The sequence below is a fragment of the Panthera onca genome, chromosome A1, assembly GCF_046562875.1.
Source record: "Panthera onca isolate mPanOnc1 chromosome A1, mPanOnc1 haplotype 2, whole genome shotgun sequence".
NCBI classification, from domain to species: domain Eukaryota; kingdom Metazoa; phylum Chordata; class Mammalia; order Carnivora; family Felidae; genus Panthera; species Panthera onca.
In genome coordinates this window covers 109,394,066-109,410,503 of record NC_138339.1, presented here as the reverse complement: position 1 = coordinate 109,410,503, position 16,438 = coordinate 109,394,066, and the positions used below count along the sequence as shown (strand labels likewise).

The 16,438-nt window shown below is 37.6% G+C and overlaps 2 protein-coding genes across 7 annotated transcripts in view; one reads left to right on the top strand and one right to left on the bottom strand.

The window, feature by feature from the left end:
• Positions 1-7,018, top strand: part of KIF2A (kinesin family member 2A) — a 67,823-nt gene extending 60,805 nt beyond the window's left edge. For all 4 annotated transcript variants that reach the window (XM_060635696.3, XM_060635695.3, XM_060635698.3 and 1 more), the window contains one exon: positions 1,649-7,018. In XM_060635696.3, the coding sequence (XP_060491679.1) occupies positions 1,649-1,734 (86 nt within the window). In that variant the 3' untranslated portion in view covers positions 1,735-7,018. The remainder of the gene's footprint in view (positions 1-1,648) is intronic.
• DIMT1 (DIM1 rRNA methyltransferase and ribosome maturation factor) lies at positions 4,804-16,425 on the bottom strand. Of its 3 annotated transcripts, none has more exons than XM_060635700.2 (12): positions 16,230-16,425; positions 15,814-15,889; positions 14,364-14,450; positions 12,111-12,172; positions 11,935-12,028; positions 11,799-11,848; positions 10,582-10,705; positions 10,112-10,204; positions 9,009-9,073; positions 8,172-8,235; positions 6,865-6,971; positions 4,804-5,344 (listed from the first exon to the last, which is right to left on the bottom strand). In XM_060635700.2, the coding sequence occupies exons 2-12, from the start codon at positions 15,880-15,882 to the stop codon at positions 5,302-5,304; spliced, it is 858 nt and encodes a 285-aa protein (XP_060491683.1). In that variant the 5' UTR covers positions 15,883-15,889; positions 16,230-16,425; the 3' UTR covers positions 4,804-5,301. The 3 variants fall into 3 exon arrangements, with proteins under 3 accessions (XP_060491683.1, XP_060491682.1, XP_060491684.1); XM_060635699.2 differs by having other exon boundaries at positions 15,814-15,887; positions 16,212-16,414; XM_060635701.2 differs by lacking the exon at positions 15,814-15,889 and having other exon boundaries at positions 16,212-16,425.
• Positions 16,426-16,438: the final 13 nt, after the last annotated feature.

The following is a 16,438-nucleotide window of genomic DNA, read 5'->3' as shown; positions in this document are numbered from 1 at the left end:
TGTGCTTATTTCTTAGGCATTGGCAAATTAGTTGTCTCCATTTATATGCGAATGGACATCTGTGCATGTGTGTGTGAAATGCAGAGTGAGACCCAATTGAAATAGCTAGTTTTTAGCACCAAACTGGCTAAGTTTTTAAAGTAGGGTCTTTGTGAAGTTGGTTATTTACATAATCTATAAAGAGTCAGCAGTGACCATTTACCCAATTCAGAATTGTAAAAATGTAGGATTTCTAAAATTTATTTTTGTTTTTCATGTTCTTCATACTCAAGCTTTGATTTAAAGTGTTTTGATCATTTTTCTAATCTGTCAGAATTCACAAGCAGCTTATCTGTTCCGAACAGATCATAATTCTAATTTTTTTCTCTGTAATATGTGGTATTCAATTCACTTGACTTCCTTAATTTTTTCAGTATTTATGTATATCAAGCATATCCATAACTTTGAAGAAATTACTGTCTATTGTATTATTCAGTCCTTTCTTAGAAAAAAAATTCTTTTGCCCTTCAGAGATAATTTTGGTGTATAAGAAGTATGAGAGCTTTTATCTTTGTCTTAGCGGGTATGAGATCCAGAAGTCCTTAAATTCCTTTCTAAATTTCAAAAGAGTTAAATTTTTAAATACCCCTGTACTTCTGAAGGGGGGAAAGAAATTGAGATTCCAACTTGAATCTTTTCTTCTAAAGACTATCACCTTTGTGCTGTTAGTGCATTTTAAGTTGGGTAATTGTTCAGGGTGCTATCATCTGCATTGTACAGTGCTTACCAGTGTCTTTGGTCTCTGTTGACAAGAGGACTGTGGTCACTACCCCAGTTGAAACAAACAGAAATGTCTAGATATTATCAGATGGGGGGGGGGGGTTGGTGGGAAACATCACCTGCAGTTAAAGAAAGGAGATGAGATATTTCTCATCTTCACAGCTGTTATTTGCCTGTCAGTTTACCTATTTCCTATTCTTATGTGACTCTGAGTTAATACATAAGAGTAAAACAGAATTGTAAGACCAAAAAATGTATTGTGCTATAATCCCCCGCCCCTGTCTCCCTTTCCAGTACAAAATAACATTTCTTTTTAAAAATTCAAACAGCTTTTGAAATTTCATAGCTTAATTGAGTAAAGTAGGCATTGGGTATAGAACCTTCTTAATATATTGAGGAAAGAAATGTCTATAGTTTAATAAGACTGAAGGGTGCCTGGCTGGTACAGTCAGTAGAGCATGTGACTCTTGATCTCAGGGTTGTGACTTTGAGCCCCACGTTGGGGCTTCAGTACTGAGTACTGAAAAACAAAAAGACTCAGTGTTCTTTTAGACATGACTATACACATTTAGCACACACACATCTAGCCTGTCTACACTCCAAAAGGAATTCAGATAAACTAAAATTGAACACTGTAAAATGTACCAAGCAGATCAAAAAAGGTCAAGGTATAGAAAAAAACATAATTTCATGAATCTGTGGATAATGAAACTGTTGCTATAGTTGACTATTGTATTTAGTTCTGAGTTTCTGGACAGCAAAGAACAAAAGGAAAGATCGTTAGTTAATGTTATGAAGTAAGACAGCTGACTTGATAGGACCCATGAAATTATATACTGTATTGCATGCGATGCAGTACTTACTCTCTTGTTCTTTTCTTTTTTCCAAGATAAAGTGAAATCTTTTCGTGCAGCTCTACAAGAAGAAGAACAGGCCAGCAAGCAAATCAACCCGAAGAGACCCCGTGCCCTTTAAATCAGCCTTTGCTGCTAGAGGATCCCCAGAACCCACATTACTGTAACATACAGTGGTTCAGCTGTTAAGGGCCATTTGAAAGTTTGAAATTTTAAGTGTCTGTGGAAAATGTCTTGTCCCTTCACCTGAATGACATTTCAATTTTGTGAAACACTCCTTTGTCTACAAAATGCTTCTAGTCCACGAGGCACAACCAAGATTGGGAATAGTGAAGCATTTTGTTTCATTTACCCAAAGTGATTTACTTTTGGAGATCCTTGCCAATTTTATTTTCTGTATGATGAAGTGAGATTGTGGACTTGATCCAGAGGTGAATAGTAGGGGGAAGCCACAGCATTTCCTTTTAACTCGGTTGAATTTTCGTAGCAAGACTGAGCAGTTTTAAATCCTTTGAGTGCATGCATACCTCATCAGTGATTGTACATACCTTGCCCACTCCTAGAGACAGCTGTGCTCACCTCTTCCTGCTTTGTGCCTTGACTAAGGCTTTTGACCCTCAATTTCTGAAGCACAGCCAAGATAAATTACATTCCTTAATTGTCATTGTAAATTACCTTTATTGTGTGTACATTTTTACTGTATTTGAGACATTTTTTGTGTGTGACTAGTTAATTTTGCAGGATGTGCCATATCATTGAATGGAACTAAAGTCTGTGACAGTGGACATAGCTGCTGGACCATTCCATCTTATATGTAAAGAAATCTGGAATTATGATTTTACAACCATATAATGTGGTTATAATTTTCTTAGCATTTTCTTTGTAAAGAACTAAAATATAAACTAGTTGGTGTATAATAAAAAGTAATGAAATTCTGAGAAGAGTTTTATCTTAGGATAATACATATATATATGCAGTGTGTGTTCCAGTGTGGTATTAACAGGACTAATAGTGCAATTTGATCCTTACCAATACCATTACTTAAGTTAAAGTGTCCATTAGCACCCCAAAATGTACCTTTTAAATGTACTGGTAAAGGAAATTGGCTTCTGATGCATGAATATTTACATGTACACTGAAAGTAGTCCATAATAGAACTGTTAGTTTAAGCCAAGTGTAGACAGTACATCACTCCCTTGAAAAAGAATTAAGCTAAAAAAAGAGTTGACTTTGCCTTAAAAGGCAGATCGATCTAACCCAAGCCCCATCTGTTACCTACTATGTGATATTTCATCATTATTTGGTGAGAATCACCAAATCCTCACCAATAAATTGGTCTAGGGTATGCTGCTTTTTAAATGGTGGCACTATTTTTACAGATTGCTACTCCAAGGAAGAAAACTGGCCACTTTTCATGTAAATATTTTGTTAAAAGATTTATATATCTCTCTAGGAGTTTTCCCTTAGTTCCTAGGATAGAGTCCAGGAGTAGATTAACAACAAAAAGTCTCCCAAGGATGTCTTGTTTTGATTTACTCTAAGGAACTAATGCTCATTCATTTGGGCCAAAGGGAAGCTATGAATAGAGAGTCACATGAGCCAGATTCCCTACTTCATTGTTCATAGAAACCAGAGAGTAGTTGTGGGAAATCCTACACCATGGTGAAATGCTCCTCTGTAAACTTGAAATCTAGAACAAATGTAGATTTTCACAATGTGCTTATTAATAAATGATATCTATGGAATGAGTTTTAGAGATAATTTACTTCAGAACAATCACCTTTGTTTTGGAAGGGACTCAGGTTTTCTTGCAGTTGTAAGATAACGTTCTATTTGTGTTTTTTCAAAGAGAAGAGAAAGAATGGAGCAGTTACTGTGGACCTTGCAGCAGCTGCTTAAAAAGGTAGTTTTTGAGGCTAACCAAACTTCAGAGGACAATAGAGATGTGAACTTGCTCATTTTAAAGCACAGCAGATTCATCTTAATTTATTAATTAAGATGGGTACGATCTCTGGAAGGTCTCCTTATGTTCAAATATGTTGCCTTATACTATAATGGCTTCATTCTGATAAGTGATCAAGGTCTATAGAAAATTGATACCGGAAAAGATGTTGGTGGTCATAATCCAATCCTTCAGTTTTACAGATAGGGAAAACTGAAGGTCAGAAAAGGGACTAAAATCAGTTCATGAGGGAAGAGGAAGTAAGAGGGAAAGCTGAATTAATTCTTAAAATTTTCCTGTAAGGATAGAGATGGTACAAATGAATTTTGCAAAGTAAGTAGTTTTGTGATAATAAAACCCTGCTCTTGAGGTATATTTAATATTTATGTAACAAAAGTGGCTTGATGCAGTATTATTTAAAGAAAAATTTTTTGGATCTGGATTAAACATTCTTGACTTTCTCAGACTTTTTGAAAGCTGATATTCCTATTAAAAAGCATTTATATAGGAATGTTTTACTATATCACTCTGAATCCAGATTTCCAAAAAAATCTGTTGAGGCAAACAACTTCCCTTCTAGGTTTACTCAGTGTACCTTTGTTAAAATAATTTGGAAGCAATCTTTCTATTAAGTTAGGTTTTTAAAAAGCCAATTATTAAGATATTTTTGTTAATTTCCTCATATAAATTATCAGCTACTGTAATTATTACAGGACATTAATAATGATTTAAACATAGTAGCTAATTAAGACTTGTTTATGGTATCTATTAAAATTCTCAACCTGACATTTTAAAACAAAAACATTTTAAAAATAGCTTAGAACAGTATGTGAAAAGGTACTGGAACTTTTAATTTTCCGTAAGTCATGTGAATACTGGGAGCCTGTAGTACTGGGAAAATGGCTGGTTAAGATTTTTTTTGTTTTAAGTAAGTTGAAGGGCGGAATTTTAACCTCATAGCCAGTTTTGATTTATAAAAACCTTTAGAATTTCGTTAAACCAGTGGCTTTCCCCAAGAAAAAAACCATACTATCTTATAGTTGATTTCATCCTAGTTGAGCGTCCTGTTATCACAGTTGACGAAATCATGCCTGGAAGTAATGTGCCCGGCACCACCACACGGTGGCAGTAGCAGACTCAACGCTTATCCAGAACTGTGAAGTAGCTTATGATGCTACAGGACAGCTTAAAGGTGTGGGCAGAGATAGAAGGTGTATAAGATGAACAGAAAAAATGAGAGAAGCAAAATAAGAAACAAGTGTTTTATTGTGCACATGAATAAAAAGAAATCATACGGGGAATATGTAACTTGAGTTAAGCATATGTTAACTGTCTGACTGTTTGAGGGACAAAGGCCTACAGAGGCCCTCATGGTAATATATAACATAGAAAATAGAAGAGTAACATCTTTATACAATAAACTGTTAGAAATAAGTTTAAGTGTAAAGTTGTGCGTGCCTGCGGCTCTTAAAGATTACCGTGTAGAGACTGGACCCTGCCCTATGTTAAATATTAAAAACACCAAAACCAAAAAAAAAAAAAAACCCAAAAAAAAACTTGGGTACTTAGAATTGACTTACTACCATAAAACTTCAGAGTAATAAATGGTGACAGTGGTAGTATTAAATCAAAACTAGTCAAGCACATAGTGTTCCAGTGGAGCAAAAGCATAGTTTATCTTCTCTGTTAGAAATGTATAATTGCGGTTTCTTTTTCTTGGGCTTGAAAATTCTCTTTTCCAGATACCTAAGAAAAATGTATACCTTCTGCGTTGAATCCATGTAGCAATCTGAAAAAAGAAACCAAAATGAGATGGTATTGAAAAGATAATTTATAACCTATAACAATGCATAGTTCCTGTACCATGAATTCTAAAACAAACACATCAAACCTCTGAAACCCACCCACTCCTAACACCAGTCATTAAAGAAACTTTATTCTTCAATTAAATTTCTAAGATATATATTGGTTAAAAATCACATCATTTTGGTGCCTCTTTTGTCACAGCCTGTATGTCTTAAGTCATGGTGAATTTAACCAAATTATCTTAGACCTCCACTATCCAGGCATAAGAGCTCACTGGCACTTGTGAAGCTATTTGGAACTGGAGACTGAAGAGAGATGAATGGCTAATCATCCATGTCCATTTTTCCTCTCTGGGCTCACTATTACTAAGGCTCAAATTAAGTACTGACACATTGCTTTTCTCTGGATACCAATGTATTTATTGGATCCTAGTTAGCAAACTGCATATGCTTAATAACCTTGAAGAAATTTGGTGAGAATGAAAGAATATAAGATGAAATATTTCTTTAGACCTGAGATTATTTTCAGGATGGTGACAGTTCAAGATGGATTCGAATGTCTGAAAATGGAAGATCGGTTCTTATGAATAATTTCAACTCCTATGACTAACCCCTGATAAAGACTCAGTAGTTCTGCTAGCCTGTCGATGTAAAATATAAACCCCATTTGTCTTAGTTATATAGAACTGTTTCCAGCTCAGAAAAGTCAAACCAATTCCTTTGGTAACAATCTATCCTCATTTTTTATTCACCTCCTAGAACATGGAAATTTTAAATATGAATCGGCTAAAATAGGCAAAAACTGTGCAGTAAGTGATGGTTTATTAGTTAGGAAATCAGTTTTAGTGATTGAAAACTGTGAGTATAGGTTAATAACTACCTGGGTAACTGAAGCCTTATTTTGCTTTCATACCACTTACTTGTTTAAGGAAAACAAAGTTTTGTCTGCATTGCCCAGATAATTATGACACCCTTCTTTTATTTTAGGTGTGTAGAACTTGCCTCCGTCTACAAAACAAGTAACTATTTTATTAAACCGGTTGGTTAGAAATGAAAACCAGGTATGATTGTAAACTGGCATTATTTCATGTGTAGGATCTGTTTTAACAATAGCTATTCCCATCAGAGAAAAAGAATGAGATGCGACTATATCCATTATGCTTCTTCTACCTTCCAGGCTACTATGAAGACACACATTAAGATGAACTATGAATGGGAGTTGGGGGAAGAGGCTGAAGGGGAGGAGCACACACACCACAACACACATTGACACAGAGGCTATCTCCAGGCTCGGACTGTTCTTTATTACTGTTCTTAAAATGTTCATTCTGCTGCAACTAACTAGCCTCCATCTTCTACACCAAATACTATTCCATGCCATGGAAGTGCTATGCAATAACTCCAGGTAGCACCTTATACCGCTTAAAAGCCTTTAAATCTCTAATCTGAGGGTGTCACAGTAAAGAAATGTAAACACCTTAGGAAAAAAGAAAAATGTAATTACCTGATAAAGTCATCTATGTCCATGGAACGGGCCCGCTTGTCACTAAAACCTGTGCTGGTTAGGATTTGCTGTATTTTATCTGCTATGCTGAAATCTTCTGGTATTATCTATCAATATAAGATTCAGAATAAATGAACAACATATCTTTAATGAAGTCACGTTGACTCTTTTGTTTGTTTAGCTCAGTAACTGATAAAATAGTCACCTTTATCTGCTTACGACAGTTTGAAAAGCCTATTTGTACAGTTAATAAGACTCGGACCACCAGTTATGCGGTGGTTCTTCAGTGCATACCAGATACTCAGAAAACTGAATGAGTTACTCATGTATACTCCCCCTTTTCTTAAAAATTCTGGATGGTCAGTTTCAGGATTAAGGTACTTTATGTCACAAAATAAATCAAGCTACAAACTAAATTTTAAAGCAGATGTTATTCCTTTAAAAATAATCTCACATTTTCTTGGCACAAATTTAATTTTACCAGCCAAATTTTCTCAAAGAGATAACCTCCAACCTTTGAGAATATTAAATATTTCATACCACACATTTTTTTCTCCAAATATTTTTCTTAACCCAGTTTAATGTTTTCCTACCCAGGCAGATGTTTTATGACTTTGTCCATAAGAAGAGAAACTGAAGGTAGCAATATATTAAGCTATATAAAAGATCTGAGTCCAAAAATACAATGGAAATTTGGTTTTATCTTTCTGCTGTTTAATTAATTTGAATTAAAAAATTATCAAACATCACATAATTACTATATAGTTATGTGTAGGTGGGCTTACCCACATACAACATTGGTTAAAGAAAATGCTGCACAGATAAAGAGGCTCATAACCAAAAATCTACTCAGCCTATACTTTATTCTAATTATGCCAATTTCTGGATTTAAAAAAAAAAGTCACAGAATGGTAACTTTAAATCTGGAATTGCTACGTGAGCAACAAACAAGGAATGATCACAATTCAGAGTATAGCAAATGGTACATAATTTGAGCCAAGCAAACTACACATGCCTAAAGCTTTAATAAAATTACGAGTCAACTGAATCTCTTTTTATGTCTAAGAACAACTGTACAGTTAAGCTTAGTGGTGTAATCCAGGCTGCTCAGCTCTGGTCCAAGAATATACTGCAATACTGACATTAGGGTTCAATATTAAGGTTGTGTTAGTTTAATATCACTTTTAAGGATCGCATGGAATGTGCAAAATTAGTAAGCTAGCGATGAAAAGGAGTAAGAAGTAGAGGGGCATTTTGAAACACAGCAAATCGAAACCGAAGAGACCACAGAAACTTTTTTTGCTTACAATATTATGGACCGAACAGTGAATTCTGTAGTTTTTTTCCAAAAGCTGTTGCACTGCACTTGACCTATAATATAAAGGAAGTGATATCACTATTACTCCAAAATCAGAGATTATAAATAATTTCCTTTCAGTTTATTATAAATTTAAATCTATGTTCCACATGGTAAAATTAAGGGACTAAAAAAGGTGTTAATATTTAAACTTGTGAAACAACCACAAACTGGTTATATTTAAAAGGTAAAGTTTCCCAAGTAGGTCCCATGCGGGCAGTGGCAGCCCGATGCTGAGCTAGATCTCATGAACCATGAGGTCACGACCAGAGCTGCAATCAGGAGTTGGATGGCTAATTGAGCCACCCAGGGGCCCCTTTTTGAAATTCTTAAAGGAGTTCTAGACTCTCCACAAAACATCACCTCAAAAAGAAAAAAAGAGTGAAATTACAGCTTTCAGAACCTCTTTTTTTCCTTTAGGCCTCAAATTGCTCTTACAGAATTTTTTCCAAGTTAATAAAATTGCATCAATTTTTCATAGGTGTGGAAAGGACCCACTACCCCATTTTTCCAAGGAAAAATGAGACAGATGTGTGGTCAGTTTTTGGTTTTTTTTTTTTTTTTCCGTTTTGCCAAAAAACCTGATCTAATTCCAAATTCCTAGGAACGTTCTTTGTTAAATTTTCCTGCCTCCCAGAGTACCAAGTTAGTGTAAAAGGTAAAGTATATCTGGACACGGATAATCTTTACACTTTAGGATATCTGTTCAGGTATCTGTTACCAAATTCTAATACTTAGTTTCTACAGCAATAGTCCTTCATATATCATAAATGAGAAAAATTCTCACTTAAATGCCGCAGACAGTGTCTTGTTCTTCCTAACAAAGGTGATCCTTACTAGGCCATCCCATTCCTGAAACAGAAAATGGATCATTTGTTATAAAATATCAAACCTTGCCTATGTCTTCTAGGTATTGTCTTTTAATATATAAAACTGAAAAGAACCTTCTGAAGTTCTGTATTTTGATCTAATTGACATGTGTAAAATAAGATATGTACTTGATTTTTGCACTTTTGTGCACTTCACTATTTTATCCTCAATTTTAAAAATAAAAAAAAAATTATTCCACATCTGAATAAAGAATGTGACATTTATTAAAATCAAAGTACCATTTTCAAAAAACATGATTCCAAATAGGATTTAGAATATAGCCTATGCAACATCCCTAAACGACCCAGAAGAGGTAACTAACCAGTCCATTTACCACTGGTTACTGACCACACAAGAAATCATGTTTTTATCCAAGCCGACCGCAGTATGGTTTTACATCCAGTGATCTAACTACTTAATTGCAGAAACATGAATTTTGATTAAAAACTGCTACCCAGAAGATTACTCAAATCCAACTATTTTTATTTTATCTTGTTTTCTATCTTGTTTATTCAAATTTTTATTTGAATAAGTCGAATAGATACAGGTTTTCCATAGTTATACTCTTTAGTATGCAATTATGCACTGGCATTCTATTTTTTTTTTTTCTGAAAGGCAGAGAACGTGCAGGAGAGGGGCAGCAGAGAGACAGGGAGAGAGAATCCCAAGCAGGCTCCAAGTTGTCAATGCAGAGCCTAGGATGGGGCTCAATCCCATGAACCATGAGACCATGACCTGATCCGAGATAAAGAGCCAGGGGCTTAACTGAGCCACCAGGCAGGCACCCCTGCAATAGCATTCTAATCTGCACTTTTTGCAAACATTTTCCACGCTTTTTTGTGCTTTTCACAATGATCTTACATCCAATTATTCCATCTACTCAATTACACAGATGTCATAATTAGCATTTTCCTGCTTGGACATTTAGGTTGACTCAATATTTTCTGCTGCTAGAGACCCACATCTCCCAGCTTGGTCTTTTTTCCAACTTTATTGAATGACCTAGTATTTTAATCTCACCTGAAAATTGATAGGTGGTGGTGGATTCTTGGGTTCTATTCTTACGACACTGGATTCCACCTTTGGTGGTGGCCTGAAATTGTTCTTTCCAACCTATTAATCAGAAAATAAGGAATCCTCTCAAAAACTGCTTGTTTGTTTTTTTTGTTTTTGTTTTTTTTGAGAGCGAGAGAGCACATGTGCATGCACCCACAGGAGCAAGGAAGGGGGAGAGGGAGAGGGAGAGAGGCTTAAGCAGGCTCCACTCTCAGCACGGAGCTTGATGCAGAGCTCAATCTCATGACCCAGGGACCATGACCTGAGCCGAAATCAAGAGCCAGACACTCAACCAACTGAGGCAGCCAGGCACCTCCCTCCTTTTTTTTCAAATACAGTTTTAAATTAGTGATTAAATATGCTTTCCTCACAGAAGGCACAACTAGATGCTCAAGGATGAGGTAAGCCATATTATTTCACTAACAGTCACTTACTTTCATCAGATGGTCCACACGTGCTAACAGCTGTGTATTGATAGATAGTCTGCAGTATAATTTATCTCCAGGCTTTGCAACTAGTCGGAGAGCAAATTCTCTTTGAAACATAAGTACAGCACATCTGAAGAGACAGTAGTAGGAAAGAGTAAGGAAAATGGTCACTTTTAACTGTAAACGTATGTTAACTTCAATTAATTGTCTTAGGTGGGAAATAGCAGTGCAAGATCTGTGGTTAATGAGAATTCATTCAGCTGCTGAGAAGGCAGAACAGTTTCAGATTTAGCTTTATTACCATAAAATGATCCATCTGGCTTTTCTTTTTATAATGGCTGCACCTTCAATCCTTGCGTATGTAAGCCTTCGGCGATCAGATGAGAAAGTATTTCAGATAAGCCCGAGTCCATTACCCTTGCTAAGAAAACAAAACCCAAACTAACAAAATTGGCTCAGGAGCCCAGTGGTATTTATAGGGTAGCAAACACCCTTATGGAAGGAGAGGCAGGAGAGACAGATTGTGACGTTGGCGTCCTCCGGATATAACAGGTAAGGAACGTGGGCTTTTTATTCGGCAAGCAATGGGGAGGCTTTTCGGAGGCTCTTGAACTGGAGAAGAGCACCTTCAAAGCTGGGCTTTGACTTTCAAATTTTTTTGACAATGAATCAGACCAGGAAATACCTTTGACATTGCAGGCCACGCCACAACTATCTGTATTATATGTGTTTTTATGTAACTCAAGCAAAAGTTTCATAAAATTATAATCACCTGGGCCACATGCAATGCATGCTCTCTGATATACTCTATGCCATGTGATTTAAAAAATGACAGTCATGACTCAAGAAATTTAAACTACTAAAGGGTTTTTGACTTGGAATTTGAAAACCCCTGTTACATATCGTGCTAGAGACCAGTTAGGAGACCACTGCAATTGTCTAGACATAAGGTAATAAAAGAAGTCTGACCTGGACTAATGGAAAGAGTATTAGAAAACAGGGAAGGGCTGCCTGGTCTCAGAAGCGGGATTTATACCACACCTCCCCCAAATAACTATGTCAACTGAATAAAAAGGAAACAAAGACCTCCATACAAATAGATACTTTCTACAGAACACATTCTTGATTCTCCAACAGTTTTTTAATTGAATTGACTTTCATCTTTGGCTGTGTTTCATCTTTGGCCCAAGATATGGCGGTAATTTTGGTCTTTTGTCACAAACCTGAAAAAAGGTCGGTGCAGCAACAGCTTGAAGACAAAGGGGGAAGAGATCTGTAAGAGAGTTCACGAGTTACTTCTGAGAAAGACACACCACAGAAGTATGTTTGTATAATGTTCCCAACAATTTGGACACATACCTGATATGGCAAATTTGCCACACAGGCATCAAAGAATGGCAAATCTGTTTTCAACACATCACCCACCAGTACTTGAAGTTTGCTGGCCAGAGGCCTAATAATAAGGAAAAAAGCAATTAAAAAAGATAGTGTTTCACAAGATTGAAATGCACTCTAATTCTAACTTGCATACTCACGTGCCCTGAACTCTTTTGTGAAGTTCAGCTACTAGTCTTGGGTCAAGTTCACAGGCAATTACCTATGTTAAAAAACAACACAACACAAAACAAAAAACGGTATTTGGGGGTAAATTATGGAGCGTAAATCTTGTTATCTCAGTCATAACTCTTACATGATTAAGAGGAATTAAATTTTTTTCCCAATTCTACCATTAATATTCCTTCATTTATACTCTACTATTTCAAACAAAAAAACCCCCACCATTGAGATAAGTAGACTCTGAGTGGCACCTGTTCAACGGCTCCCCTTCTTACTGGGCTCTGGTAACACAGTTCCCTCCTTGTGCCCCTTGAGGCCTCTGGATAGTAACTCTCTGGCTGTTGCTGGCCTGTGGGTATTTCACTAATGTGTACTGGTTCCCTTAACCCCACTTTGAAATTTTGGATGCATTTAATTGGAAACTGAGACACAGAAGGTACCAGCAGCAGCCAGGCAGTATCCCAATCTCAGAGACTCATGCTTCAGCTCTTCAGATCTGCTCCTCTAGCACCCAATACTCCAGCCTCCTTGCTTTGTCCCCTGGAGCCTAGAGGCGGTAGCTACTCTTTGTAATTATTATTTTTGGGTTACTTCAGTGTTTCCATTTTATTCTTTTAGTCACCTAACAACTTTGTAACTAATTCCCTCTATTAAATACCCTGTATTGAAATATCTAACATGGGTTCTATTTTCCTGACTGATATATCCCATACTTTTTTTTGTAATCCATTTTTTTAAATTGAGATATGGTTGACATATAACATTCTATTAATTTCAGGTGTATAGCATAGCCTATATCTATATTGCACAGTATGTATATATTTTGAAAAAGTCTAGTTAGCATCCATTACCACACACACAGTTAAAATTTTGTCTTGTAATGAGAACTTTTAAGATCTACTCTCTTTGGGGTACCTGGATGGTTCAGTCGATGTAGCATCTGACTTCGGCTCAGGTCACGATCTCACTATTCATGGGTTTGAGCCCTGCATCGGACTTTGTGCTGACAGCTCAGAGCCTGGAGCCTGTTTTCGATTCTGTGTCTCCCTCTCTCTCCATCCCTCCCTCACTTGTGCTCTTGTCTCTCCCAAAAATGAATAAATGTTAAAGAAAACAATTAAGAAAAAAAAAAAAGATCTACTCTCTTAGTGACTTTAAAATATACATACAACAAAAGGAGCGCCTGGGTGGCTTAGTCAGTTAAGTGTCTGACTCTTGATTTCAGATCAGGTCAGGATCTCCTGGTTGGTGAGTTGGAGCCCCATGCTGACCTCTGTGCTGACAGTGCAGAGCCTGCTTGGGATTCATTCTCTCTCTCTCTCCCTCTCTCTGACCCTCCCCTGTGCGCTCTCTTTCTCTCAAAATAAATAAATAAACAAACAAACATTATACACACACACACACACACATATATATATATACGTGTATATATATACGTGTATATATATACGTATATATATACGTATGTATATATACGTATATATATACACGTATATATATATATACACGTATATATATATACGTGTATATATATATATGGGCACCTGAGTGACTCAGTCGGTTGAGCGTCCAACTTCGGCTCAGGTCATGATCTCACAGTTCATGATTTCAAGCCCTGCACTGGGCTCTGTGCTGACAGCTCAGGGCCTGAAGCCTGCTTCAGATTCTGTGCCTCCGTCTCTCTCTGCCCCTCCCCTGCTCACACTCAGTCTCTCTCTCTCAAAATTAAATATTAAAAACATTTATATATATATATTATATATACAATGCATGTTATTAATTATAGTGACCTGCTGTACATTGCATTTCTAGGACTTACTCTTTTTATACCTGGAAGTTTGTATCTTTTGACCACTTTCACTCATCTTGCCTACATCCTGCATATGTATTTTTTAATTAATTAATTTTGAGAGAGACTGAGCAAGGTAGGGGCAGAGAGAGAGGGAAAGAGAGAATCCCATGTAGGTCCCACATTATCAGTGCAGAGCCCAATGTGCGATCTCACGAACCACAAGATCATGACCTCAGTGGATATCAAGAATTGGATGCTTAACTGACTGAACTACCCAGGCGCCCGTTGCCCATATTTTTAAAGATAAAGCTTTTAGCAAAGGATCAAGGGTTGCTGTTAAAATAACAGCAATTAATTAAAAATAGATTTCTATTTGTAAACCAGGTGAGCTTGCCGACATAATGATTTCTGATACCAAAACACAAAATTCCCTTTTTACCTTTTTTGCCTTTTCTAGCAACTTTACAGTCATATTGCCAGTTCCAGGTCCAACTTCCAGCACCACATCAGTTGGTCTTAAGGCAGCCTACGAGCAAGCACGACCACGTTAGCTTTACTAGCACATATGAACACATCATTTAATTTATACCTATCTTTGCTTAAAAGCATATGGTTAAGAGATCTTATTCTGATCCACTGTTATGAGTCCTTCATGATCTATGTGCTTAACAAAATTTTCTCTTTAACGTTAGGTGCAAGTGGAAATCTATCATCTGTTGTTTTTTTTTTTAATGTTTATTCATTTTTGAGAGACAGAGAGCACAAGCAGGGGAGGAGCAGTGAGAGAGAGAGAGAGAGAGAGACAGAATCCAAAGCAGGCTCCAGGCTCTGTCAGCACAGAGCCCGATGCGGGGCTCGAACCCATGAACTGTGTGATCATGACTTGAGCTGAAGTTGGATGCTTAACTGACTGAGTCACCCAGGTGCCCCTCTATCACCTGTTTTAAGTTGGGGCAGTTAGGAGTCAGAAAACAGTTAGGAATCAGAAAAGCAGGAATAGCTATTCTTTCTGGGAATGGCTTTCTGTTTGCTATCTTACAAATGATTCCAACAGCATCTTTTCACCAACTCTGTCACTATCAGCACATTCAAACAAGAAAGGACTATATATGAAGAGCTCGCCTGAGAATTGTAGCATGTTGTACCAGCATTTCTCAATTTTCAACTCAGTATAGTTTCAGGGATAGGAATACTTAGAAATTGTACACAAACCTGGGTGTTTGTATGTACAAAGCTGCAGTGTCCTGGGTACACACCTTTCATCAGACGCTCAAAGGAAATCCATGAGCCAAAAAGGTTAAAACATTAGGCCTTCGTTTTGCAAATGACACTAAGTCAAGATGAGATTCTCTAAATACATAATGCTCTCTCTACAGCTCTAGGATGCTTCCTTTGTAACCGTGAAAATATCCTGTACCACATAAATTTCATGTTCTAGTACTCAATCATCCAGAATAGTAAGAGAACATCCATAACTCATAAAGGAGGCACTGGATTGTACCATATAAGGTTCTTTGGGGGAAAAAAAACTTCCCAAGCTGTCATTAAAACATCTTTTTAGGCTCTGGAGTAAACAAAAATTGATAGACGGTGTCTAGAAAAAGTGATTAGGCATAGAGTAATAATACTAATGTGGAACTGAACAAGTCCATATGTCTACCTATGAGGTAAATAATCTACAGAAAGAATTTGGAGGCAGGAGAAACCCAGACCTACAGAACAAAGCAAATCATGCCAAAGACAGTCTGTGAATCCTAGACAGTTCTTCGATTCATTCCACAAGTATTTACAGAACAATTGTTTTGTGACAGACATCCTCTGTGCGATTTAGTATTCCTAAGAACAAAATCAATAAGCCCACAACTCTCATTTTCCTCTTCCACACCCACCTTATCGATAATACTGTTAACAATGAGAGGATTTTTCAAAATATGTTGCCCAATCCCCGTGTTGAACATGAGTCCTGGAAGAAAACACGGAAGAGCCTTAATTTCCCGACGAAAAGTAGACATTAGACCGTCCTAGAGAAGAATGCAGGGTGGTTGGGGGAAGGTGTCTGCGCCAACCAGAGGCACCAAACGTCATGCTAGGAGCCTAGGTGACACCCTGTTCAAGTCCACCCCTTCTGCAGGAAAGGAAGCCAGAGGCTGCGCAAGGCCTGCGGCCGTCGATCCAAGAGCGCCGCGCCACCGGCCTCACAGTCCCGGCCCAGATCAGGGCCCGCGCCCCCGACTATGTCTTGCCCGGTGATCGGACCTGAGCATAGTCCCTTCCCGGCTGTCCCCACCTCCGGCGCTCTTCAGCTCCCGGCTCTGTTTAAGTCGATCGCGGCGGCGGCCGCTCGTCCCCGGCTTGATCTTTGGCATCACCACGGGCGCGGACCTACAGGCCTTGCAGATCAGAGAGGACCAAAGCCGGCTACCCCGTACTACACGTGGGAACTTGCCACCCTAGGAGTGCCTGGACCACTCCCCGCCACGTGGGGGATGGGGGAGGGCCCGGCCCCTGTTCGCC

Bases quoted from the DNA above. Each gene is read 5' to 3' on its own strand.
- DIMT1 (XM_060635699.2), bottom strand. From the start codon at position 16,290: ATGCCAAAGATCAAGCCGGGGACGAGCGGCCGCCGCCGCGATCGACTT. The intron at 10,205-10,581 runs GTAAGTGACTGT...TCTGATTAATAG, and splicing joins GTGTGGACCATCTGATGAAA to GTTGGAAAGAACAATTTCAG. The intron at 8,236-9,008 runs GTGAGAATTTTT...TTTATATTATAG, and splicing joins ACACTGTCTGCGGCATTTAA to GTCAAGTGCAGTGCAACAGC.